This window comes from Bombus fervidus, chromosome 9, assembly GCF_041682495.2.
Source record: "Bombus fervidus isolate BK054 chromosome 9, iyBomFerv1, whole genome shotgun sequence".
NCBI classification, from domain to species: Eukaryota; Metazoa; Arthropoda; class Insecta; order Hymenoptera; family Apidae; genus Bombus; species Bombus fervidus.
In genome coordinates this window covers 11,820,670-11,842,891 of record NC_091525.1, presented here as the reverse complement: position 1 = coordinate 11,842,891, position 22,222 = coordinate 11,820,670, and the positions used below count along the sequence as shown (strand labels likewise).

At 39.6% G+C, this 22,222-nt stretch overlaps 4 protein-coding genes across 7 annotated transcripts in view; all 4 read left to right on the top strand.

Annotated features, from left to right (window-relative positions):
• Positions 1-22,222, top strand: part of Osi6 (DUF1676 domain-containing protein Osi6) — a 133,427-nt gene that overhangs the window by 90,611 nt on the left and 20,594 nt on the right. The window lies entirely within an intron of this gene.
• LOC139990808 (uncharacterized) lies at positions 4,844-7,925 on the top strand. Its single transcript, XM_072010327.1, has 4 exons — positions 4,844-5,384; positions 5,918-6,185; positions 6,378-6,638; positions 7,236-7,925. The coding sequence occupies exons 1-4, from the start codon at positions 4,884-4,886 to the stop codon at positions 7,331-7,333; spliced, it is 1,128 nt and encodes a 375-aa protein (XP_071866428.1). The 5' UTR covers positions 4,844-4,883; the 3' UTR covers positions 7,334-7,925.
• Positions 12,175-17,201, top strand: Osi24 (Protein). 3 transcript variants are annotated; one of them, XM_072010211.1, is made up of 5 exons: positions 12,175-12,501; positions 12,617-13,234; positions 14,398-14,571; positions 14,762-15,054; positions 15,419-17,201. In XM_072010211.1, the coding sequence occupies exons 2-5, from the start codon at positions 12,781-12,783 to the stop codon at positions 15,839-15,841; spliced, it is 1,344 nt and encodes a 447-aa protein (XP_071866312.1). In that variant the 5' UTR covers positions 12,175-12,501; positions 12,617-12,780; the 3' UTR covers positions 15,842-17,201. The 3 variants fall into 3 exon arrangements, with proteins under 3 accessions (XP_071866312.1, XP_071866311.1, XP_071866310.1); XM_072010210.1 differs by having other exon boundaries at positions 12,617-13,357; positions 14,452-14,571; XM_072010209.1 differs by having other exon boundaries at positions 12,617-13,357.
• On the top strand, positions 17,353-20,860 carry Osi2 (DUF1676 domain-containing protein Osi2). 2 transcript variants are annotated; one of them, XM_072010214.1, is made up of 5 exons: positions 17,353-17,780; positions 18,890-19,029; positions 19,260-19,563; positions 19,653-19,846; positions 19,987-20,860. In XM_072010214.1, the coding sequence occupies exons 2-5, from the start codon at positions 18,912-18,914 to the stop codon at positions 20,361-20,363; spliced, it is 993 nt and encodes a 330-aa protein (XP_071866315.1). In that variant the 5' UTR covers positions 17,353-17,780; positions 18,890-18,911; the 3' UTR covers positions 20,364-20,860. The 2 variants fall into 2 exon arrangements, with proteins under 2 accessions (XP_071866315.1, XP_071866313.1); XM_072010212.1 differs by lacking the exon at positions 17,353-17,780 and adding an exon at positions 18,365-18,653.

Below are 22,222 nucleotides of genomic sequence, written 5' to 3'. Positions count from 1 at the left end.
CGCGGTAACTTTATTCCGTTACGCGCGATTATGTGCGCGCGTTTATATTGATCGCATAACACGGATCTTTAAGAGATACGACTTTTCCCTGTTTAATCATACTGTCCAGTTTAATTACGAATCGATCGAATCCCGATCGTTCCTTTTTCCTCAATCCAGATCTGGATTTTTTTTAAAAACGGCGATATTCAGAACGTAGAGTTTTTCTCGCCTTTTCACGTGTTTCCGTCAACAGAGAAACAGATCAGTTTCTCTATATTTACGAGCATTTTTTCGCGAAGACTTCACCTAGTGGCATAATTCCATTGCCGAGGACGTATCAATATGAGAACAAAGTCGACCAAGCTGTTATTCTTTTTGTCAGAAGATCAATAATTATTGATGATAGAGTTCGGTACTTTCACCGGAATAAATCTGCCGGCAACGATGCTCGTTCATGATCGCGTTCCAGTGAATCTCGAGAGCAATAATTGCATACTGCCGTAAATTCAGGTATCCTTGGCTTTGTATAAAATAGAGGCTACCAAAGGTGGACGATAAGCGAACCGTAAACGCGGCCTGACACGACGAATCTTCTCTCTTTTTCCCTCGTCCGTTTCTAGCCGCGATTTCTAGCGATCACTCGAGTTTCCGAAACAATAAAATTATTCTCGAATTATGCAAAGCAGGAAATTACTCCGGTCGGGAGTCTAGAAATTTTATTGTCCACTGCGATTTTTCCTGCGAGGCCGTTTGTTGATTCAAACCTCTATTCGTTCCGTGAAATGTAGCTCAGTTGGTTTGACATCGATTTTTACGATGCTTCGAAGAAATTCTGTCGTTCGTCGTTATTTCTTTAAAAAGATTGGTAAGAAGCATATTAAGCATCTTTATTAATGCGCGTTTTGCTTCATAAAGAGCATGCGTGGTATATATATACACAAACACACACACACATATATATATATATTGGTCTAACGATTAACATACATTGTACATATTTATATCATCTTCTGGCAGATAATAAGAAGATAAAGATCCTGTTTCCTACTCGCTGCCCACATATGAATGGTACGCGTTAAAATAAGACCGCTGTTATAGTGATACCGTTTCAAGGAAGTGGTTTACTATCGCTGTCGATATTTCTTTGCGCCGAGATATTAGCTAATAATTGATCACTATCAGTAACTCCCACAATTATTACATAAAGCGGTTATCACCTACTTCGCTTGTATTACTGGATTCGGATGATAATCGTTCAACACGTTCAGCACATTATAAATTGTTTATACAATAGTTATTGTTCGTTTACATTTTCTGCTTACGTTTCTTCTTTAGCCTTCTGTCTTGTTCACAGATTTGATTTTTTTACATTTCCTTATTGCCTTTACACTTGTCTACTTGTTTCCTTTTTACATATGTCTGTTATTTGTTCATTCGAACCAGATGCATGCCATTATAGGATGTTAACTGCAACATTCCGCATCATCGATCGCACGTGATAGACGTGAAATAGAATGCATTAATTAAGTGGTTACTTTCGACCGCGATTAACGTGCCTCGAGTTCGAATCCGTGAACTACAATTCTCTCAGCCATACATTCACCGCAATCCTGAAATAACCGACGTTAACGAGCAATTCTGCCCTTCCTTTTCTTTTTTAGGTATCAAAATTGTCGAGGTTATTAGATGTATACGAATACAAAGGAACGCGTGGATAAATTGTAAGGTAGAAAATATATATTTTACATACCGAAGTGTAAATATAAATCGGAATATAATTGAGCTGATTCGCACGCTGGCAGTGTTACCCTATGACTGAAAACCCTGAAGCCAACGTTGCCTGTGTACTGTTTATGGTTTGCCTTCGACCCAATCTTCTGTCGATACGCTGTCGATGGCTTCAGTGCTTGAGAAAAATAAAAGACCAGATGTAGAGTTTTCTTAAAAGTGGTGATCACTTCAACAAAAATAAAATCGATTCACGATCGAGATCTAACAATGTTCTTATTCGTTGTCACGTTGTTACGATATGATCGGTCTGAATTGAATGGAACGTTCGATTTGCAACGATCGACGATGACCTATCTTCTCGACGGCCGAATAGTTGTTTTATTATATGTTCGCTCATTTCTCCTGCCTCCTAGTATCGATTTATATCATATCACATGATTTGCGAAAACTGGGTCAACGAATGATCAAGTTAAACAAATTGCATCGTGAATGTGGCGTGTCTAAGGAATCCGCCCTCCAGGCATCGGTAGCTTAGTTTAACCTGGTCGTCCCTACGATTAAATCTACGTACATTTTTTCGAAGCGCACAGGATCATCGATAAAATGTGTTTGATTTATCAGTAAATTACTTTTTAAAGCTAAGACATTCTTAATCATTGACTTCCAACGGTGTTTTAAAAAAAGGTGAGAAATTTTTACGAAAACTGATCGTTACTATCAGAGTACCTTAAAGGTATTTTCGGTGGAGAAATCGTCACCTAATTAACACGATCAAGGATCGTTAAAGTAATTAAAATTTTAAGGTCAGCAAGATATCAATTTATAGTTGTTATTGCGCTATACGGGTACAAATTACCAATATCGACGTACGCGGCATTTTACGTAGCTATTTACTACGTAAATAGTATTACGGTATGTAAATTATTTTGAGGAATGATTAACATCGTCTTGACAGCGATGAAAGTTTGTTAATCGCGAGATTTTATTTCGCATAAAATCTATCGGGGACTTCCTTTCCTTCATGAAACTACGCAACTCTATGTTATTAACATATCGCGTTATTAAGCTTATCGATAGTGGAACAGCCGGAGATCTTATCCAAGGTAGAAACTGGATGTGCACGAAAATAGAGAAGCAAGTTCACGGTGTTTAGAGAAATTCAAATAAAAGTTAAAATCGTGCGAATATTCCTTTTGCTTGGGACAAGTCACGTCGCCATACTAATGCATAAATAAGACCAACGAGTAACTCATTGCGCTGCATCGAGGTCAAAAGAAGAATCATGTCTCCCATAAACCGAGATCGCAAGGTGTAATGTATAAATTAATTCTGATATGGTTCTTGTAATTTTATACTTCGATTTTGTTACTCTTGTTTTAACAAATAAGATTTTAATGCTTCCAACCCTTACGAGGTTATGGCAGTGGAACGATACGTTCCAGGAGAATTTTTAACAAGATAATTGGGCTGCTATAATTTCTGCAACACCATTGAGACCTATCGGAACATTGAATTATATGTATCACGAATAATTGTATATATGGCAGTTTAAAAATTATTTACGATTAACTTACATTTTTTCCAAATGTGGATGTTTTATAGTCTATATTGTTATATTATCGTGTTTATCGTTAAAAGAAGAATTCGTCTCTAAATTGATCTAAGAAAAATCTTACCATAAAATTGAAACGATATACGTCCTTTTATATTTTAACTAACCCCAAATTTAAAAGTTAGATCAAAGTAGACCGAGAATATTTCCTAAGATAAATGATACCATGAGTGGCCGTTATGTTCTGCATTTGAAATCTTATAAATCAGTTATGTAAATAGTCACAGTTGATCAGGAAAGAAATATTAGTTACACGTATTAATTATAATATATAATATAAATATAGGTAATTATCTGGTCTCATTAATAAATCAACTTGATCCAATTAAAACATACGTGACATTCATACGATACATATAAACTTGAAATACTTTGAAAAGTAGTACATGTAAATTATATGTAAATGAAAACGTTACGCTTCTTTCGATAAAAGGTAAAAGGGAAGAATCTAATTACCTTATAAGTTCTGTATATACATGTAACGTTGTGAAGATATTCGAGTGTGATACCAAAACTAGAGTTATTAGCACCATTTTCGCCTGTTTGCTTTCTTTTTGTTTACTGGATCTCGTAGTTCTTGTTTGGACAATTCGTTCGACAACCGTCATAAAATTGAGACGAGTTTTCGAGAATGTTACTGACAGTTAAGAAAACTATGTCACTCATTACGACCAGTTAGATAATCAGAAGTAAGTATCAAAAAGCAACGAGAAAGTAGGCAAAACCTTTGCCTGCTCTCCTTGCAGATCGTCAAACATCGTGATAAATGTTGCAATTTATTCTTTTTTACCATCGAAGGTAAATTTTTTTTATTTTCTTGTCTTTCAACCTCTCATTTGTCATAGAAAGCTTGTAGATTTGTAACAATATATCTTTGCTGATTTGAGTTATTTTTTGTAAAGTATATACGAAGTCATAGAAATTATTTCATTCTTATTTCTTTCGGATAAAATTAACATTTTTAGCCGCCAAGTCTAGTGTCAAATGTTCCTGTGCGTATCTTATTTCAATTTTCCCACTTCATTAACCCAGTCTTTCAAAGATACGTGTGCTCAATCGTAATTCGACTGAAAACGTTTAACAAAACCTCTGCTTCAACGACGAAGGGTACTAACCGGTCTCGGAAAGAGGCTGGTCGGGAACACCCAACCATGTGCAACAGTGTATCTCCTTTCTCGTCACATGATAGATGCGTTAAACCGAAGCAGTAGGTTACATCGAGAAGAAGTCGCAGAAGTCGTGGGATGCAAATGTCTATGATTGCTATATATAACGCTAATTAGTTAGATCGAATCAGTAGCAGTCAAAGATTCGTAGATGCAACTTTGCTTAAGTTTCATACTTTGGCGAATATCTCTGCAACTACGAACGAAGTCGTTTACTGGTACTATAATGACCAATTATCAGAGAATTTGCTGAAATTACTCTACGTTTTAATTACGTTTCTGATTAATCGTGATAGTCAGTTTCATTATGAGCACCGTTCGCCGGATTCGCCATTGCCTTTTCAAACATTACAACGCGAAGAATCAAGTCTCTGTGCAGGATTATCTAAGCCATGGACCGGTATCCCCACCGACCTAAATGTACTACATATAAATGGTCAGGACACCTCGTAACTATCGTCAGAGAGCTTGTGGACTTAATCTTGTCATCTAGTCTGCGTAAACGAGGCGTGGTGCTCACGTACCTCCATTCATCTGTTTCTTCATCTCGTGAATACAATTATGAAAATAAAAGTTCATCGAAAAAATTCCTGTATAAGTTCGGGATAGAGAGGATCGTTGCGTTGACGATCTTTGTTTTGTTTTGGATTTTCATTCGCAGAATCATGAAGTGTATACAAGACGATTGGAAGTTGGGCTGGTTCGAGAGAATTAGCTACGTTTTGTTAGTGACTTTTTATTGTTTTTCCAAGCACGCCTCTGTATTGGCGTTTGATAATTCAACCAACACGTTTGTCGAGAGATCTCGAGTAGACTGCAGCCTGCGCAAAGATATAATCACTTGCGGGAAATACAAAGTTGCCAGGTGGCTTCATGACATTGTGAGGGAGAAGGTATGACAGTGATACAGCGGTCTTTATTTTCTTAAGTATCTTACCAGATTACAAATGGATAGAAATTTGAACATACGATTATCTTCTAAGAATTGTCATGCACTACATAGCTCCAAATACAAGTCCGCGATGTTAAGCAGCATTGTACTCGTTATTTCGAAACTTGTCGTAAAAATGAAACAATCTTTTCCACAAGGTGCTTTGTTGTACGGGTAAAGACACTTTTCGAGGAAAATTAGTGGAAGTAGCGTGTAACTGATTGAAATCCGTAACGATTTCGCCGCAAACCATTATTATCATTCGTGTTCGTGCAACAGCGAGAGTATCCACATACACGTTGTACCCACGTTACTTTCGTCAACTTTTACTTTTTAATTAACGCTGTCGGTAATCGAATCGTACAGTCGTGGCCTATATGTACACTTAATTTCAAACACAGATTTTCGCATCTCGTAACATCGGACGACGTAAAACCGCAATAAAATTACAAACAATCTGATAAAATTATAATTAATTATTTTCATTTTTATTAGGAATACAGCTATGGTTCCCTGCGTATTGTGAGAATCCCATCAATATCTGGACAACCGATACTCCCAAAGTTACCACAGTCACGTGTGTTCAAAACCGATGCGGTCGAGGCCTTGAACTTCGTCAGGGACTGCTTGGAGGATCTGCTGACGAAACGAGCGTTGGTTTACACGGTCGACAACTCTGCCACTGGTAGGAGTTTTGGTAGCGCGCCTATGATCATGGACGAGGATGAACTCATTGAAATGAAGAGCAGAAAATATCCTGCTGGTAATTATATTCTTAATTTTCAGAACTGAGTCTCTCGAACGTAAACCGCGTTTTTGAGAAACGTGTATTTCGACGTTTCACCAGCATTGCAGTTAGTTGCATTAGTGAATCTCCGAAATATTTTTGAAATACTGGCTCGCGAATAAATTCTTTATCAATTTTCATATCGATGATATTGATCGTTTTATCTAGATAACTGGAGACTTCTGAAGAAGAAATCCTCCATAATCCTTCCTCTTCTAATCCTATTAAACCTACTGAAAGTGAAACTGTTGCTTCTACCCATTTTCCTCAGTGTTCATTTCATCAAGAAGCTACTAGTGCTAGCTTCCATCATCGTTCCCTCGTTATTGGCGCGTCTGAAGATTTGCAAACTCGCCAATTCACATTACCAGGGTTACCCTTATCACATGTGGGGTACGGCCGCTGATACACCCGTCGATTATCCAACAGGTAAATGAACACGACTATATTTTTTTGTGTCACGCTTCCTTAATTCAAAGCGATGAAAATTACATCGGTTGTAAGAACCGATTATAAGAGACGATTATATAACCGAGACGATCGACGTATCGTCAATATACGTTGAGCCAATGCTCGATGACACAATATTTCTCTCCCTGTCAATCAACTACAGTTATATAACACTCGATGATTCCTAAACGTGGAATTGTCGAATAGAAAGCATTCCGATAGCTCATTGATAGTAGTAATTTCAATAATTGCACGTGTTTCTTGAGATATGAAAAATTTGAGTGTTACTCGAGTATGACGATCGCTCTTCCATAAGCACTGTCGAGCAATAGTCGCGTTATCGTCACTTTGAACTTTTCTACCGAGACGAAATTTCAATCGCTCCGAAATTTTCTATTTGAACGAATTATTTATTGGGGAGAGTCGAGAATCGCTTTAAATTATTCCGAATTATTATACAATATTTCAAAGTATCTCCAAGTATATAAAATATGGGGAAATTGTTTTAAATTATTTTAAATTACTATGAAATATCTCAGTGTCTATACAATTTTTTTTTTTTGTTATTTTCATCAGGATACGGTCAAGAGGAGCCATGGTCTCACAGAAGCGATTACGCCTCAGTAAACTCTCCTTACATGGGATTCCAGGGTTATCGCAACCCCTATGGATGAAATTAGGGAGCACGGAAAAACATCACCGATCAACTTCAACTTGCCATTGCATCGAAACTCAAACGGATGAACTACGATCGTGCACCTTCCGCTTTCTTCTCTTAGCAACTTTCGACTGTGTTCTCTACGCATTTGCGGTTTTCTTCTCACGACTCGCTAATCCCCTTTCTTCATTCCTAAACATCCTAATTACGAGGCGACAAACTACAAACGAGTTGTATTTAGCAATGATCATCGAGTGCGTTCCTCGTCGCGAAATGACTTTCACACGCCATGCTCGCTACCGTTACAAAATTGGTAACGAGCATCGCCGTACGTAAACGTCGAACTCACGAACACGCGTCTGATGATTTTCTTCTGCAAACTGCAGAAACTGTTCGCGAGTATTGTTGCGTAGCACGCGAGCTTCCAACGTCGTCCGTGAATATTTGTGTACCGTGATCTAATAAAATCGAATTCGCGAACAACAACGTCTCGCGTGATGTCAACGCTGATCACTTCCGGGCTAATAATCGGAGGGCGGGGTTGAAGCGTGTGGCCTGCTCGAGAATGTACAGACGCGTAGTTTGTATAGTAGCGAGCGGTCGTCAGCGACCAGATAGTAGATAACTTTTGGTAAAATAAAATTACGTATAAAGAAACGAGAATGCTGTTGAAATAATTGATGTAAAATTATACCGCATCGACGATGATAGATTTATTATTTCCTTTAAGATAGGATAAGATAGATAGACTACATGTTTCACACTGTTCCTTTAGCATGTAATAGCACATGTTTGGAAAAATCTATCTTAAAGCTAGGAATTTCTTATCCATGCAGGAGTGGCCGTGCATTGTTTATTACCGTAATTGTAAGGGCATGTCTCGGTATGACAATGATCTCTGATTCCGGAACAGTAAGCGTTCTACTAAAAGTTCACACTCGCAGATGCAGACTGATTTCGCGCGATGCTTCTTTCCAGCATAAAATGACGTCGACCGTCTCCAGAAATCTTTCCTTCGTTACGATCATCGCTAAATATGTAATACTTAACGCAGGCTAAAAGTCATTCGTGCATTTTCAACGTTCTCCAAGAAATATACACACGTAGTTGCCATTACTCGTTGAAATAGTAAAAATACCTCCAATTGTTTCACGAGCTTCTAAAAATTGTCCTCTTCCAATCTTCCAGTGCGAAATGGAGTCGGGCGATGGTCGATCTATCGATGCAGGTGAACGGCGACGGTCAAGGTCATTGGAAACTTAAAGCAGGCGCGGCGGTTCCCCTTACGAATGACCTACTGACAGATTTGGACGGTCGCTCCGGCGTGTGACGCGTGCTTCCGCACGCGCGTGCTGACCCATGCACGCATGCACGATCAGGAAGACCGTTATAGGGCCACATACGAGTTCGAGGCGAATGTGGCGCGGCTGTCCTCGCGCTCGACAAATCCGCGGGCGAGTATCGCGCCCCGATCGTTGCACGCGATAGCACTTAACCATTCGCTGTATTTAATAACAATAATTCAGTCAATACATTGAAACAGTTGGGCCTGCGATCAGTGCGAGATATAGCCGACACGCAGCCTGCACTCGTTGTAACTCGACCGTTACGTTGCAACCGACAGGGAACGGAGTATTAACATAACGGCATGCGCTATGTGTACTCCCGATGTTCGATATACCATAAGTTGGTTCGAATGGCGTTGAATTAATCGATACGCGAATCGATGATCGAGAGGGTTGCGTTTGTTGTTGATGTAGATCGAAGCTAGAGGAAGAGCGAGCAGAGTTTTGGAGTAATCGTAATTTGGAGCGAGTAAGAAAGAGGAACAGAGTCTGAGGCAATTAGAAGTTGGAATGAAAAGTAAGCGTAGATTCGAGTGAATCGATAAGAACGATAGAATGTGAAATAAGAAGCGTCGAGGTGAATTCTGTATTCATTTCACGTATAGAGAGTAAGATAGTGAAATCTCTGTTTGCGACAGATATTCAATTCTATTTCGAACGGAGAATGTCAGGCTGTGTAGAAATTCGCTTAACTTCGGTATCTAATAAATCGAATAACTCGGCAGAAAATTGATATTTAAGATAAATAATAAGATATAATAATAAAATGAAGACAAAGATAATGTAAATTTGATATTTGATGAGCAGGGTGTGCTGTTACGTGCACGTTTGCTTGGATATTAATTCTCAAGAATTTGTAAGAGAATCTAAGGAATCTGAAAAGCATTTAACCTTAACGCAACGGTTCAAGAGATCTTTCGTTTCGTTTTTAAGGAAACGATTATGGAAGATTGATGCGCGCATGTAAAAGCTACATGGAGGAATCTGATCGATAGAGAGCAAATGATGGAGCACTTTCTAAAACCGGTTGACTCTTTCTCTCTTACAATACTTACATTTTTCGAACTTTTTCTTACAAAATTGGATTAGTAGAGTTCGCTGCAGGTCCGATAAGCAGACACGCGTTTGTAACGTACAATTAGTCTAAGATATAGTCGCAACAACAATATAATTTTCTCTTGAGTTATTTCGAATTGGAACTTGCCAACACGTCGATGTTCTACCTCTTTCGTTTCTTTCAAAAGTTATTGAATTATTCATCAAGACTTGTCAAAACTACGAAGCAGTTCATTAATAAGTTTTTAAGACGATTTCTAGAAGGTTAATAACCCGTTTCAATTCTCAATTCCACGGAAGCGAGTATCTATGAAATTTATTTAATCTTGAATAGCATTTAAGACTCAAATGGATAATAAAAATTACTTTGAATAACGAGAAGCGTTTAGACAAAATTTAACTGGTTTAGTCTATCGTTCTCTCTCTCTTACGACATAATATAAACATAGACAAACGTAGTTCCGTCGCGTGGATCCTTTCTCTTCGCTTGATATCTTCAAACGATTAAATCGATCAGAAATTTAATCCAAACCATCACAATCTTCGGATGACAGTCGTAGGCGTGAAATTCTTGAAAACGAAAAAGGGAACGATGTATTTTATCGTGACCCTGTTCTGAACATGAATATTTTTACCGGTTAGACGCAGCTGTGTCATCGAACCAGCTCATGATAATGATTAAGAAATCGAACCGATGCCTCCAGCTTGTTAATGAATTATAGTCGTAAGGTAACTACTGACTCTTAACGAGTTAATGACATTTCCATATTTCATTCGTTTCTTACATATCTTTTGTCGTACACCGTTGTCTAATTATCACACCAAGACTTCAAACACTCCGATATCCATCTAACTCAAACCTCTTCGTTCCATTATGCTAAACACATTTTGCTTTCTAGATACAATCCACACGATCGAATCTATTTTCTGAGATTAAAATTCTTGCCACGCGTTCAATCGAATTTTCCTTGGCTCGAAGTGAAACACGCGAGTACGATCATCGATTTCGAGGAATAACCGAACCGTCCGGGAATTCGGGACGCGGCCACAGTGAAATCGCCCGTAAAAGTGTGCTCGGTGTATTCGTGTCCTGGCTGTTTGGGCTTACACACGAGACACCCTTTTCTCCTGATTAACGTCATTAACGTTTACGATTTTTTCCACGTTCGTATCGAACAACGCTCTCTCGAGTACTACTTCAAACGAGCGCGTGATGAGAACGCTGGCTTCTGGATGCAAGATGTTTGCGGTTTTTCTCTGCGCGATCTTTTCGACAGGAAGCAAAATAAAGTCGAAACCGGATTAGCGGCCTACTTGTATCTGAAAATACGCGTGTTAATATTTATGTCGATGGTGCAACGACACTGGGGACACACGAGTAGAATACCGGTGATTTTCCACGACGAGCTTTCCGCGCGAGCTTTGGTGTCATGCGTTTGTCGAATCCGATTAAATTTCTCCTTGCATTTGACGTCGAAACTCTGACAAGCATAATCGTTACTCTTGTGTAGATCGCACCACCTTTTATCTATCGAAATATTTTTAATTATTCGTCAGAGTTCGGTGATTCGTTCACGAATCGATTACAAACTGGCAGATATGATAACGATAAAAATGAAATATTCTCATCCTTGTTATTACACAATGATAAACAGATAAACAGGGAAACTCCTTAACCAAATTTAACTGAACTTAGTTTTTAATATTATTTTTGCAGTGCGTCGAGGAACAAGGAAAGTATTTTTTAACCCTATATTTCAGAAACAGAAAAAAGAAAGAAGGAATGAAACTTTTCACGATACAATCAGTCGAATTTACGAATAGACATTTCTCTATTAATACGTTTGCTAACAAGTAAAACTCAGCCATTTGTAACGCTATTATGATTTGCATAAAATAAGTAAGAAAACGCTATCGTTATAATAAGATTGCGGATGTCTATATATCTACAGGTGATAATATTTAAGGATATAGGATAATACATAATAAAATATTCAAAGTACAGTGCTTGCTAAATTTTTAATAGGCGAAACACATTTCTCCCTAGATCCTTTAGTTATTTTCATAAGAACAGCGCAACTATCCGTAGTCTGGTTACGACGTTATGTCGCATCATTACAAAACTAGAGTCAAAAATTCGAATTGAAATCACAATTAATACGTACTTTGATTTCTGGACCGAAGAAAAAAAAAAGTAAAGAATGGTTCAGATGGAGCGTCATCAGCCGAAATTCCAACCGGTGAAATCGGTCCGGCGGTCGTTAGACCCGCGTCGAATTCGACTGGATTTGAATCAGAGGAGAACGACGACCGTCTACGTGCCAGAGAGAAAGAGACGAAGCGTTTGTGGCGGGAGCGCAACCAACGAATGAACGAACGAAGGTAGAAAGGAACGGACAGAGGGACGAACAGACGGATGGCCGGGTAACCCAGATCGGATCAGCCGAGGCGATGCTACGGAGGCTCGGCAGTAGTATCGAGTCGACGGTCGCGTACCATTCCGACGTCTTCATCGTTCACCAAGGTCTTTACAGTGTTCGATTCTAAACAAAATATCTAAACCTACACGTTCTCCAAGAATTCTTCGATATTTCCAGAAGACGATTCCAAAGTTGGTTGCACACTTTCATGTCATTTACGTGTCATAACAGTGAGAATAGACAGTTTCGTGTATCTGGTGTGATTTTAAACGAACGATCATTTTGGGAACCAAGAAGTCAGAGGACCGTGAATCCCCGACTACCAATTAAGCTTCTTGATTTCCGAGAAGAACTCGTTCACGGTAATTATACTTACTCGATTGACGTTTACTCGATTGAGATACCATCTGTCATACGTCTCCGCTACCTCAGTTCAGAGATCCGTTGTACGAGATCGCGTTGCTTTTATTATTTCAGGAGACATCGAGCGAACGTCGCGGACCGAGATGCAGTTATCTTTCGGCAACAAGAGAAGCTAGTCAAGAGAGAAAGAGAGAGAGTTAGTGTGTGAGAGAGAGAGAGATAGAAAGGGAGATAGAGAAAGAGAGAATCGTGCGAGACAAGTTCCAAGTCGGGGGAACATGGGTGGATCGAGAGACGGCGTGATCTTGCTCATCTTGGCGGTCGCGTGGCTCCGATTGACGGTCGGGGTCGAGGACCACGTGGCGGCCTTGAACGAGACCGACCATCCAGTACAAGCGGATTCTATCGAAAACGAGGTGTCGTTCGGCAGTGACGAGTTCGATCAGCATCCGCACACGATGCCCGGTAAACCTTCGAAACTCGACACGAACATTAATCAGATGATACAGATGGACGATAGATCACAGTATCAGATCGAGGCGACGCGAATGGAGAACGCTACAGCGTTTCCGTTGGAGTCGACGAGTTGCCAGGACAACGAGACGACGCCTTGCGCGCGAAAGGATCTGTCCGATCTGTTCGACAGGTTTTCCAGGATCGACACGTACAACGTGACCGACTCGGTGCAGATCATAAGAAATCGGGACGTCATCGGCAGGAAAGACGAAAAAGGTAACGACCGGCCGGACGCAAGCCTACTCGATAAAGTTCGCCGGTTCGCAAGAGAACACGTAGTAAAGATACGTCTGAGCCAGGACTTAATACCCGGTAGAAAAGCTAGAACCTTCTTCAACGGTGAGTCTACGGAACGTGTTCGTGTCACGCTTTCGTAATCTCCGCTCGCACCAACGGCGCATCCGCGGGTTTCGCAGGATCATTGTTTTATGTTGCTATGAACGTTGTTGCCTTTTCCGCGGACCGATTTCGTTTGCTTGTCGCTGCGTTTCCCGCTCGCTGAGGAGCCGTGGAACGCGTCCGAGCTGGTAAAACTGGGTCTTGATTGTAGTTGCTCGCGTTCACTCCTATACGATATTACGTATCTGTATGAAACGAAAGGTGGGCGTATCATGCGGTGTCTGCCTATAGTGTTCCTTTGTGGACACGTTGAAAAATTCCTTTACAAATGGATTGGATGGCCAACACCGTCTAGAAAGTAGGCATGTTTGCGTGGTTTTTCAAGTCAACTTTCCCAAAACAAGAATCACGAGAAGTGAAAGAAACGACGGAAGAGAAGAGTAAACGTTTGACTTGTCAGAAGGTAGAAACCTGCTTTCGGTTCATTAATTTTTACACCTGAATCTCCAAACCGCCGATTCAGGTTTTGTCCAAAGTCGGAAGACTGGTTTCGACCAAATGACACTGCGATCAAGGCCCAAGCACGCTTTTCGAGAAACGTTACACGCAATACACGAAAATACACGCTACCCTGGCGCCAACAGGGCGAAGAGTCGCGTAACGAAACGAACGGACAACACCGCTATCGCGCGTCGACGATACGCTTCTCACACATCACTGATTGGCTTCTCGCTAAAACATGCTAAAAAAGACGGTTAGCTGGTTCACCGCTGATTGGCAAAACCAAAGATTCGGCTTCATTCGCGACAATCACCAACCTGGCGTAATTGTATTCATTTAAGATCGCCGTGGCAATTCGAGAAATACCTTACATGTATGTTGAATGATTTTTCAGAAAGAGATCTTATGTCTGCCACTGTGTGAAGTAACTGAGAAGGCGAGTGAGAAAGAGAGAGATATATATATACATATATGCTGGCTGCAGCATGGCTTACAGGACTAACCGCAAGGCTTTAATTTGCTGGTACTTTTGCTTTCAGCCATCTTTCAGGGAAAGAGTACCTTTTTAACAGGATTCGGACTTGGTTTTCTAGCATTTGGCCTGAAGAAGCTGCTGCTACCTTTGATCTTTGGCGTACAGATCATTAAGAGTGTCCTACTGGCGCTTTTCCTGCCCAGTATCATCGGAAGTATCGGTAATATCGTCGGTAAAGGTACGTACTTGTACCACTAACTTTAATTGACAATGTGATTCTGTAATTCTAGATATCCAAAGTGTTTCACTTATAGTAATCATCTTAAATTGGTAACTGAAACGTGCGATAACAGATTTAGTTTATCTGTTTGTTTTGTTTCGTGGTCGAATTGAGAAAAATCCGGATATTGATCCAATTTGTTTTGTAGGAGTTTCATCGTTCGCGCAATCATCGCATACCACGGCGCAGCCAGAAGAAAATTTCGAGTTCAAGGATAATTCCGATTTGTACAACGATGACTACCTGACGCGACAGCCGGTAGGAACATTACCAGCCTCTGTAATGTACGATGAAAGTATGATGCAGTCTCAGAAGAGTCCAGAAATCGCGTCGAGATATTCCTTCGTCGATCCAAGAATAACCCACGCCAATGCTGTTGCTGATCGTTATTACACTCGGCACGTTGCTGCTCATGGACTTTCTAAGAAGCAAGACTTTAAGGTAATGTCTCTTTTTCTAACAAATTTTCTAGTTCGATAAATCATCAACTATTATAATATTACATTCACTGATGATTTCGTTATTTTTCTTCAACAACTCTCAACCTTCTTTGTACCCATACTGTTGTCGATATTTTACCTATTCAAAATTCTTCCAACAAATTTCCCAGTTCAATTAATCGTTAACGTTATATCCATCGAAGATCTCATTTTCACAAATTGTCATTCAGATCTTAAATCTTCAAATTTCGACTTACGATATATGGTAATAATCAACATTTTATCCAGTCTATTTACATTGTTTTACGAAAATACAATTTTCATGTATCAAAATTCTCACAAAAGTTCTCGTAAAAAACGAGCAGGTGTTCCATGAAATTCCAACGAGTTCGCTGCTGCTAACTAACTACGATCCATTCTACTCACCTCTGTTATCTCGCCTGGATGCCGTGTTCTCTCGTCTGGGCCACACGACGGAGGGTTGCAGAGAATACGCCGTTTGTGCGATGTACCGAAGCCCCGCCAGGTACGCACCGTATTCGAATCTGGTCTCAGCGCAGCTGTCCAGAGAGCTGAACGAATTAAGAAGACCCAGCAGCGACAATCCCGATGTCTTGAGGTTCTTCCGGTACATGAAGGCCGCGAAAGACGGACAAGATGGCGTGAAATGCGAAGATGCGTACGCGAATTGCGCAATTGCACGAGAGGATCAAACTCTCAGGCAAAATCAGGCGATGTTGGCTACCTACCAGGACATCGACAAGCTCGTCCACGCGAGGAAGTTATAAGAAAGAAGATAGAACAGCGAGGATTCAATCCTAGGACTGAATGACCGATCGAAACCAAATCGTGTTTTTATTCGGTTACCTGTGATTCGTTGATCGTCGTTGGTTGTACTTTGGTATACAGGTATCGAGTACTTTGAGCGAGTTTCTGTAGCGATTATAAGTTGCAGGGTACAGTTCTTGAAAATAGTCTGAATAGTAGGTATAATAGTAAGTTAGGAAATCGGTGAATTTACTTCAACTATGAATTTTTATTCTTTGGCTCCATAGTTCGATCATTTATTCACCGAGTACGTAATCTGGGTATTTAATAACTCGTTAAATTGTATTAAATTTTAGAAGTTTTAAATCATAAAAGGTTTCGATTAATTTAAATGGAATCTGAATATCGAAACTTTTGATATTTATGGGTTTAACAAAAGAGTAGTTCGGAGAGCGTTTCCTATGCGGACGTTGAGATCTCCGCGAGGTCGCTGTAGCGCCTAATTACACACGGCCTTCTTACATATATTTTCAGGTTCCTTGCTGTTCAGAATATTCAAAAGATCACTCAGCAAGGCTCAAAGATCGCTATCTCTGTACCTGCTTATCTCTGTACACGACGACATATATTGTTACTCGGGCAATTACGTACTCAATAGTCCAAACAAGATCGAAGATGCTTAATGCGAAACAATTTCACGCAATTAATCGGTCAGAAGACTGACAACGAAGGAAACAAATGGCAATCATTAGGTTGACCGTGATAACGGTACATGATAGCTGGATCGCTGTATATCATTACCGGTATTCGAATGTTACGTTCTTACGTAATAGTCGACTTACCATGGTCAGAAGTAGGTCCGACAAATAATACGCGATTAGAGACACGCACGATTTACCAAGAAAGGATTTTATGGCCGTGTATTCGTGGAATTCGATGTTTCGAAATGTCAGGTTCGAATTTCTATATAGGGATGCTCGATAGTATTTAGTCGAGTAATCATGGAAAATCGTGGTGTCGCGACGTCGACGACGCCTCGATTTTCCATCAATGAAACGCAGTCATTCGCGATTTAGCGGTTTAATTTCAATAACATATCGAATGATTGTGCGACGCGGAACTTGAGACCACGACGTCTCTGTAATTCCTACCTAATTCCAATGTGCGTCGGTCCACGCTCCGCGGACTTAGATATTTATTTATTAGCCACGAGGAATCGTGGTTCTTAATTTATTAATTAATAGTGCGAGGCGTATGAACGCTCACGCACCGTTACTGTCTATTTATTTATTCGATCAGGATCAGAGACTCGATCCGACGCGGGTCAACGCAATCAATTCTTGTACAGTGCGTCAATAAAACGCTGTGAATGCGCTACGATCTTTTCTTTCTCTTCTAGAAATTGTTCTATTCGCTATAAACGACAGAGTTACGTAAACTAGACGTTCCACGTGCGCAATCGATAACCTAAAAAATTGTATTACAGTCTTGGTGAAATTTTACTTGCCGCAGAACCTCGAGGAAGCTGTTACCTGTAGAATGGTTCCAAGAAAGGATGACCGTCAAACAGAAAACACAAACACGCGTACTATGTACGCGTGCGCTGGACACGAGAGAAAACGAAAGGAGCAGAGCGATGACGCACGCTCGATCATGGATTACGAAGGAAAGTCCAACGACTCTGTTTCGTTCGTCGCTCTTGCTCGTCCCTCTTTGTTCAAAACCGCCCGGTTCCGGTCCTATATCCGGGGACCACTTTCACTTTTGATTTTTTTACGTCTTTTTTTTCCCTCTGCTCCCCCGTCAACCCACATCCTTCCCCTTTCACTGTACCCCGTACGAACGCTCCTTCATATAAATGAAGTGATCAGACTCGAGCGGATGCATCGCATTGCTCTAAGTTCATCCTCCGGTGTTATTAGCTGTAATCTCGTTCTATCCTGTATCTGCGTCGAAAAGGTGAGAATCGCGCTCGCGACTGTAATTTGCGTAGTCTCTTCCAGAATGATATTAATTTGGCAGTGCAATTTTGTTATTGCGGTTGAAGTATGACCGTTGCGGTAGCTTCGTGATAAGGTTAATATTTTTGTACCGGTTTAGTAAACGGAAAGTGGTTTGGTTTAAAATAATGGAATGAATTGTTGAAATTTGTTTCGTCGGTGAAACTTTGTGGTCACTGGGTTGCGGACTAAAAACGTATCTTTACGTAGGTTCTATTCTTTTGGCTTTTTATAAAAATATAAATTTGTATAAATCCCGTAGTCTGATGATCGCGCGTAAAATTCGTATGGAGTTAGATTATTATGTAATTGGAATTCTAAGAAGATGTAACGTTTACATAGATTAAGGGTTGTAATATCGATATACGAGTCAAGTCTTCAAAGTTGCATCTTGCAAAATCCCACGAAATGTCAAGATCTAACGAAGATTAATCCCTAACGATCAAGAAATAGCATATCGTTCGCTGTATATTTTACAAATACGCAATTATTTGTAAAACAACAAAGGTTTCGTAGAGTCGAATAAAAAATGAATCATAATTACGTTTGATGAGTAGAAAATTTGGCGCTCGATCAAAGAGAGTGCGTGATCGGCGTAACAAATACTATGGACGCGCGACCGGAATACAAGGTTATGGACCCGGTTCCTTTGAACCAGGACTCCGGATTGGTCCGTCGAGGTAACGGCACTTCGATATCTACCGCGCGGTTACGATCGAAGTTGGTCTCTGCCAGACACTCGAGTGCGGTTCGTGAATCACGACCAGTGTTCTTTTTTCCACTAAATCGTGAAACGATGTCGTGCCGAGATCCAGTCGGTTGATGGAGTCTGGTAAGAGATAGCTATCCATTTTTCATTCGAAATTATTCGCCGTTGTCTGTTTTTGTTTTTGATTGTGAATCGAACAAGGCGCAGCTATTTTGACAGAACGCGAATGGCGTTACGGTATCCGTCAATAATTCGTTTGTTCGTTTTGGTTCTTTGTTTCGTGTGAATGACGTATCGAGGGATATTATTTGACGAGCGTTTCAGGTGAAACTAGTGTCGATAAAGAAACGTGACTGCAGGTACAACATTCAGGTGAGAAGCATGCGACTAGTGCAATTGCTGGTAACACACGGTCTGGTGCTGTTGTTGACGCTGTTGGTACCCTGTCTGTCGGTTACCTTCGAGGATGGAACTTCCGATGAGCGCTCCGAAGCGCGCGGTAAGATATTTCATATTTGAAATAAAGAATGTTTACTTTAAAATTAAAGTATAAATTAATTTATAGATATAATTTTGAGAAATATCTGTCGTCAGTTTGCTAGAAGAGTGACACGTTTAAAGTGACCGTCAATGTTGAGATATCTGTAAAATTAAGTTCAGAAGCAAGCTATTTGTTAAAATAGCAACGCTATAATTATTATATAATAATATTTGAATTTATAATTGCAGAGAACCACGTGCCAGAGCCGCAAGAGCAGGTCGTTTTCAATAAAACGCGTGAAGGTAAAGGGCTTTTCGACTGGATCGGTCTAGGAACAGGACGAAATGTAGATCCATACATAGCGAAAATAAATCAAGGTTGCTTAAACGGCGACCTGGCGGAATGTTTCAAATCTCAGGCTTTGAGTTATTTCTCCGATTTCTTTGATCACTCTCATTACGACCTGAATGATTACGTAAAGGTCGTTAGGATGTCCAGAGACGTGGTACAGGAAGTCAATCGTCGGCCGTACGAATATTCTGGGGAACCAAGGTGAAATTTATTCTAAGAACGTTTACGTAGTTTCCTCTGAGATCGATACGATGCAAAATTTCTCTTTACTAATACTTTTATCATTTCAGGTCTAGCGACTCTGAATGGGATCAACTGATGAAATTCGCTCTTAGAAAGGCGGAAAAATTCGTGAAAACCGTGGCTATCGAGTTGCACATCCCTTCCGAAGAAACTGGAGAAACTGAAGTGTACGCTCCACGGTTTTTGGATGAAATTGCCGACGAAATTGACACTCTTGAGAATAAAAAAGACACTCTTTTCTGTGAGTCCATCTCCAACAAAAATTGTATCCCCTTTTCACCTTCGATATTAATTAGTACTATTATTAACTATTTATATAACATTATATCATTATAATACTATCATTACGCATATTATTAACTCCATTTTTTCTCCTAACAGCTCGTCATCACTTGAAGAAACTCTTTATTCCACTGCTCATCGTACTGAAGCTTTTCAAATTGAAGTTACTCCTGTTTCTGCCTCTGATCCTGGGTCTAGCGTCTTTCAAGAAATTCCTCGGTTTCTTAGCCATTGTGATACCTGGTCTAATTGGATTTTTCAAGTTGTACAAGCCACTCACGCAGAATTATCATCCACCAGTGTATAGTCAGAGCGGTATAGCTTATCCTCATTACAAGGAAAATTCCAATAGTTATCCTTATCCTGTACAGGATGACCACCATGGTTTCGAGTATGCAAGTGGATATCACAGAGATAGCGGCGTATCTTTCGGCCAGGATCTTGCTTATCGAGGCTATCGGCAATACCAATCGTAAAAATACTTAATTTTGAAAAATTGTTTTACATTACCTTTCTTCGCTCTCTTTCTTAATGTTAAAGGACCTGATAGTATTATGATATTTGCGTTGATTGTAACTATTTCTATCTTTATATGATCGCGTTAAAGTTTTTGAGATAAGACATTTTTGAGAAACTCTAACTCGTAAGAATTTGTATGTAAATTTTCGATATGAAAATTTACGACACAAGCTCTCTTCCTAGATTAGAAATTATATTGTGCTGAGACGCGTTGCCATTTTTGAACAGCCTGGTGTACAAGCTCTAGCTGAACAGCCATGTTCTTGGTTATAATAGGCGAAACTTTTAACTGATCTATTAAGTTCTGTATATATTACTTAAGTGCGAATGTAGATACTTGTATGATCAGTGGAAAGTACCATTCTTATGTTATACGTGTGCTATTATTTATTGTGTACGTCGGTTAGAGGTTTGTAAGCCTAGCTTTATAATATAATTAGTTGTTATTAATAAATTGAATCGTTTTCTATACGAATTTCATAACTTGATATTATTACTTACAATTTGATAAGTATTATCTATAATAGAAAATTATATGACAATGAAATAGAAAATTGAATCTTGTTTCGATATTAATGTCGACATTAATAAAATTTCAACATTAATTTCGCCAAAAGTATTTACATGTCTCCATTTACGTAAAACAATTTCTCTGATAATAACGATGCTTCTGTAGTTGTTTTGGTGTGTTGGATTACGATAACGATCCAATGAAACGGAAATTGCAATAAAATTGGATCATTGGACATGAAAAATGAAATCTTGACCAGAGGTGGAGCAACAACATTGTCAATTGCAATTTTCTTAGCTAATAGGTATAGTGAAACGAAAATAATGAATAGTAGGTCGACGAAGAAATTCATCGACCTGACTCGTTTAACTTTTCTATTCTTTATTTTTGTATCACGTTCATGTGAATTAATGTTTACATTTATTATAAGATTGTCAAAATCTGTTCGTTTAATCAAATCTTCTATCGTTATCGTTCTATCGAGCATCGAATATCTTTCTCAGTGGAAAATCGCTCGAGAGCGGTCTTGTTCAACGTTCCATAAATATCACATTACCTTGTTACCCCTTTTTCTTCATTCCTACAGCTCATAATAAGTTTTTCGAGCCGGAAGTGGCTGAAAAATATGGTCACGACACTACTAACATCGTACAGAAGATGACACTCAGTTTCTGATTTTATAGATCTTGCACATTGATATGAATTACGATGTTATTGAGTAAGTACGAGAAACGAAGAGAAGCACGCGACTTCTCGTAGTTTATTGCTACTCCTCTCTTTTGAAATATCCGAGGCTATACTCATAAATAATTAACAGCCAGTCTCCAATGCATGGCCAAATAAAAATCTAAATTCACGACGTTAAAGCCTACCATAAAAACTTTGCAAAGTATACCGCGATTAATCATGTAAATATAAAATTCAGACTTCACCTTCTCTTCTTTTACAATAAATTATTTAACTTTAGATGACCAATTAAAAGTTCGAATTCATTACGTTAAAATCTGACATCGAAAGCTCTGTAAAACGTAGCTCGATGAATTATTCTACGAATAAAATTTCTCTACGTTTCACCCTTCGAGTTAGCAGAAAATATTGTGCCATCGAAAGCCGTGTTAATCGTCCCATCGATAATATTAATTTCCGCGTTGTCGCTTACATTACCATCCCTTCCTTAAGACACAATTTCTCTCGTTAACATTTCCAACGTACTGACAACGGAGAAGCAATAGAGTTACAGTAATAATAGTCCCGATCAAACGGCAAGCTCTTCCTCCATTCGACTCTTTCACGTCGATGGACGTT

Excerpts from the sequence above, each read along its gene's own strand:
- LOC139990808 (XM_072010327.1), top strand. The coding sequence starts at position 4,884 with ATGGACCGGTATCCCCACCGACCTAAATGTACTACATATAAATGGTCA. Across the intron at positions 5,385-5,917 it reads ATGACATTGTGAGGGAGAAG|GAATACAGCTATGGTTCCCT; the intron begins GTATGACAGTGA and ends CATTTTTATTAG. Across the intron at positions 6,639-7,235 it reads ACCCGTCGATTATCCAACAG|GATACGGTCAAGAGGAGCCA; the intron begins GTAAATGAACAC and ends TATTTTCATCAG.
- Osi24 (XM_072010209.1), top strand. The coding sequence starts at position 12,781 with ATGGGTGGATCGAGAGACGGCGTGATCTTGCTCATCTTGGCGGTCGCG. Across the intron at positions 13,358-14,397 it reads AGCTAGAACCTTCTTCAACG|CCATCTTTCAGGGAAAGAGT; the intron begins GTGAGTCTACGG and ends TTTTGCTTTCAG. Across the intron at positions 14,572-14,761 it reads CGGTAATATCGTCGGTAAAG|GAGTTTCATCGTTCGCGCAA; the intron begins GTACGTACTTGT and ends TTTGTTTTGTAG.
- Osi2 (XM_072010214.1), top strand. The coding sequence starts at position 18,912 with ATGCGACTAGTGCAATTGCTGGTAACACACGGTCTGGTGCTGTTGTTG. Across the intron at positions 19,564-19,652 it reads GAATATTCTGGGGAACCAAG|GTCTAGCGACTCTGAATGGG; the intron begins GTGAAATTTATT and ends TTATCATTTCAG. Across the intron at positions 19,847-19,986 it reads TAAAAAAGACACTCTTTTCT|CTCGTCATCACTTGAAGAAA; the intron begins GTGAGTCCATCT and ends TTCTCCTAACAG.